This window comes from Arachis ipaensis, chromosome B02, assembly GCF_000816755.2.
Source record: "Arachis ipaensis cultivar K30076 chromosome B02, Araip1.1, whole genome shotgun sequence".
Lineage (NCBI taxonomy): Eukaryota > Viridiplantae > Streptophyta > Magnoliopsida > Fabales > Fabaceae > Arachis > Arachis ipaensis.
This window is the reverse complement of record NC_029786.2, coordinates 105,546,640-105,550,552: the sequence shown is the minus strand read 5'-3', so window position 1 is coordinate 105,550,552 and position 3,913 is coordinate 105,546,640. Positions and strand designations below refer to the sequence as shown.

The following is a 3,913-nucleotide window of genomic DNA, read 5'->3' as shown; positions in this document are numbered from 1 at the left end:
AGCCTTGTGATTTTTTGTTTTTCTTATTTTCACTCAATTTTTTGAATGTCTTTTTGAAAGCTCAACTTCCAACAGTTAAATTAGTTATATTTTATTTTACAATATTTTCGATATTTGTTTTTTCTTAAACCATAAATTTAAAATATTTGAACCATATGATCAATATCTTTCTGGAATCATGACATGGCTGGAATATAGCTACGATCATATCTCATCACATACATCAATATCATCATACCCACATCCCTTCATACAAAAGGAACACAAGTAATTTCCACAAGCAATGTATTATAACAAGTGCCTTCCTATATAGGAGTAGATAAGAGTTGATACATTATTCTAATTAAATTTAAAAAGATATAAAAGAGAAATTAGACCAAGCATTATTGAAGCATATTATTCAAAATTATTTAATACATATATATAGCTATCCAGTGAACTGAATATTTCTCTCTCACAAAATTAAAACAAGATAGATAACCCAAGAAAAGTAATCAAACAAACAAATAAATAAAATTACATAGACATACACATGCATTGTACATGTATTTAAAAAAAGAGCAGAATTAGAATTAGATTCAATGTTTTGTTTGTGTCTTTAATTTATGTGATTTGTCCAATCATGGGCTTCTCCAATTTTCCGTACCCTTCTTCACAAACCGCTTCATATATAAATAAATTCTCTCTAACAACCCTCCTCCTTTACCCTATAAAAAGCCTATTTAATCCTTGCTCTCATATAATATGGCTGACGATGAGGATTTCCAAGGTGCAGCAGGGATTTGCGGTGAGAACTGGTGGAGGAGTATTGATTCAACAAGGAGTGTGTTCCCTCCTCTAACCTCATCATCATCACCTTGTTCCGTGGCACCACCCACCGACACTAGAACTTGGCCAAGTAGTGATGATCATCATCATTGTTTCATGGATTTGAAGGCACCGGCGTGTGATATTATTAGTAACAATAATAATAATAATTACCATATGGGTTTTCATGATGCACAAGAGAAGCCACACAACAACAAGACTAGTACTAATGAATCACAAAGTGGAAGCATCTTGATCGATTCAACCTTCCAAATGATGGGTTTTGGCTTGTCTTCACCCAATTGGGATCATCAATCTCTGTTGTAAGTTTTCATGAATATTATATAGAAATATGCGTGATAGTGGATGCATATGTGCACACACAGCAGGGTCCAAATTAATTAAAGGTTCCACTATGGAATTGAAGAAAAAGTAGTAGCGTTGGTTTTCTCTTAACTTTTTCTCATTGATTTCATTTGTAAAAAGCGAACCTCTTCTTATGAAAAGCATGTATATGGGGTATACATACATTATTGGATTCTACTCCTTAATTTTCTTATATTTTCCATTTTTTAACTTGTTCTTCTTCAGAGAGAATAATAATTGGAGCAGAAAGAACTTTGGAACCCAACAACAAGAAGTTTCAAGTACCATGGATGTTTTCAAGCGCATGAATAACCAAGAATTTTCCTCATCAACACTGATTCAAACATTATATGATCCACAGCGCTCATCATCATCATCATCACTTTTCACCAACCGTTCCATGTCCTATTCATCATCTTCTACAGTGAATTATCATCATGCCTCCGATGAAGTGTCACTGTCACCAATCACATGGCCTAAACTCTCTTCTTCTTCTTCTTCTTCATCTTCTTCTTTATCCCTACTTCCACCAATGGCAAAGCATCCTGACAATAACAATATTGGACTTCACTTTTCCAACAACAACAACACCCCTTTCTGGAACGCTTCCTCCGACGCTTTTCCTTTTGAAGAAGACAACAAACCCAATTCCCCCATTATTCTACTTAACAAGGTAATTTATTCAATTTTACTTGCTAACTAGCTAGGGTTTTTCAATTTGATTTAATTATTTGAAAATACAGCTTAAGAGCGAAGAATTGTGTCTGGAGTCGGTAAAGAAAAATAATAATGTTTGCTCATCACCACCTCCATTCAAAAGGCCAAGAATTGAAACTCCACCCCCTTTACCAACTTTTAAGGTACGTACATAGAAAAGATAGAATAAAATTGATTCAAGCGTGATAATCATTATAAGGCTAGATTTTAACGAACAAGTTTATATATGTAAGGACAGGTTCGGAAAGAGAAGTTAGGGGACCGAGTTACTGCTCTTCAGCAACTGGTTTCACCTTTCGGAAAGGTGAATTTCCCAACATGCATGTCTCTTTCACCTTTTTTTTTTTCTTTCTAGCAGCATCTACTTCTATATAATATCATACACTTATTTGCAACCTTTACTTTCTTAAAATAAAGCTGCAAATTTAATAATTGGAAAAATCAACTGACCGCACATATATGCCGTATTCTTGTTTCTTCATCTTATCAGACCGACACTGCATCCGTTCTCCACGAAGCCATTGAGTACATCAAGTTTCTTCATGATCAAGTCAGCGTATGTAATTTGAATAAAACCCTAATCATTATTAGTTAACTTAATAGACGTACGTAAATTGTTCCAAGTTATATTAAAGCTTTTTTTTTCGAAAAACATGCTCAATTAAGATAATCAATTATTAATCCTTCACTTTTTTTAATAAATTCAGGTTTTGAGTACTCCATATATGAAGAGTGGAGCTTCCATTCAACCCAATCAGGTATTTTAATGTATAATGCTTTACTTTTTGTCTTATTAAATTATTTATCATAGCTTGTATTATTTAAAGAGAAATGCTAACGGCATCATTATTCAATTTTTTTAGTCTATTAATTTAATAATTTATTTTATCCTATATTGATAATTAACTGATAGTCAAAAACAATAAATTCTGATGAAACTTTGTTGCGGTGTATTTCAAGGAATGTAATGATTGGAAAGAGTCATCAGAAGGGGCAAAAGGAGATTTGAGAAGCCGAGGGCTATGTTTGGTACCAATTTCAAGCACATTCCCGGTTACTACGGAGGTGAGTGCTGATTTCTGGACGCCAACATTATCATTGGGAGGAGCACTTCTAAGATAGAGAGAGAAAAAACAATTTTGGATGTGTGAGAGGCAGCGGAGAGAGGTTGTTGAAGAAAAGAAAGAAAAGAAGGGAAAGCAACAAAGTGAGAAAGAAACAAGAAATTAAAGTAAGTGACCCTTCAAAATGCTGGGCCAAACTATACAAGCAGAATGATGTAGCCTGCCAAGTGATTAGTGACCACTCAAACATTTTAAGGTTAATAACCACCATCACTATATATGGTCGGTGACACGGGGTAGGAACAAGTGCTAAATTCAGCCACAATTAACATTAGATTATAGATATTAATATTATTAAACTTTGTTGTTGTTGAGGGGCAGAATTTAGCAGATGGGGTAGTTAATAAGCTGCCTTTTGTTCCTGCTCATTCCTTTTATTACTACTGATTATTATTATTATTATTTTGTTTAACTTAATTATATTTTTATTTTGTACAAAAAAATAAACCTGTTTATCATTATCAGAAGTAATGCAGTAATGCTATACAAGTTCAACCATTTGTTAAATTTTTAATTTAAGAAGATAACAACTTATTGTATGTGAATTTTTGGAAAAGTCTAGGAGCAGTAACTTTGTTAAATTCTGGCCATGTAACCAGCAAAGAAAAGTGAGCCATTGAATGAAATCTCACATCATTAAAACCATCATTGATGGCTATTTGATGGCTACAAATCACAAAAATTGCTGTCCCCTAGTATTCCTCTGAATTTTTTTATCAATTAAAAATGATATGTATTTTTTTTCAAATTATTACTATTAAACTTGAAAGACTCTAGCTCAATTGTATAGTTCAAATTCAAAATCAAAATGCATGTCTCAAATCTATAAAGCTTAGCCTAGCCGTGAAAGTTGAAACCATGTCGATATGGGACCTATGCTAATTATATTATGCAAAGAA

The 3,913-nt window shown here is 33.0% G+C and overlaps 1 protein-coding gene across 3 annotated transcripts; it reads left to right on the top strand.

Annotated features, from left to right (window-relative positions):
• LOC107626245 (transcription factor bHLH112) lies at positions 550-3,512 on the top strand. 3 transcript variants are annotated; one of them, XR_002358147.1, is made up of 7 exons: positions 550-1,130; positions 1,399-1,846; positions 1,917-2,033; positions 2,129-2,194; positions 2,381-2,495; positions 2,598-2,648; positions 2,851-2,928. XR_002358147.1 is itself a non-coding variant. In XM_016329084.2 (7 exons), the coding sequence occupies exons 1-7, from the start codon at positions 745-747 to the stop codon at positions 2,856-2,858; spliced, it is 1,146 nt and encodes a 381-aa protein (XP_016184570.1). In that variant the 5' UTR covers positions 551-744; the 3' UTR covers positions 2,859-3,512. The 3 variants fall into 3 exon arrangements, 2 of the variants coding, with proteins under 2 accessions (XP_016184570.1, XP_016184569.1); XM_016329084.2 differs by having other exon boundaries at positions 551-1,130; positions 2,381-2,450; positions 2,851-3,512; XM_016329083.2 differs by having other exon boundaries at positions 563-1,130; positions 2,381-2,446; positions 2,851-3,426.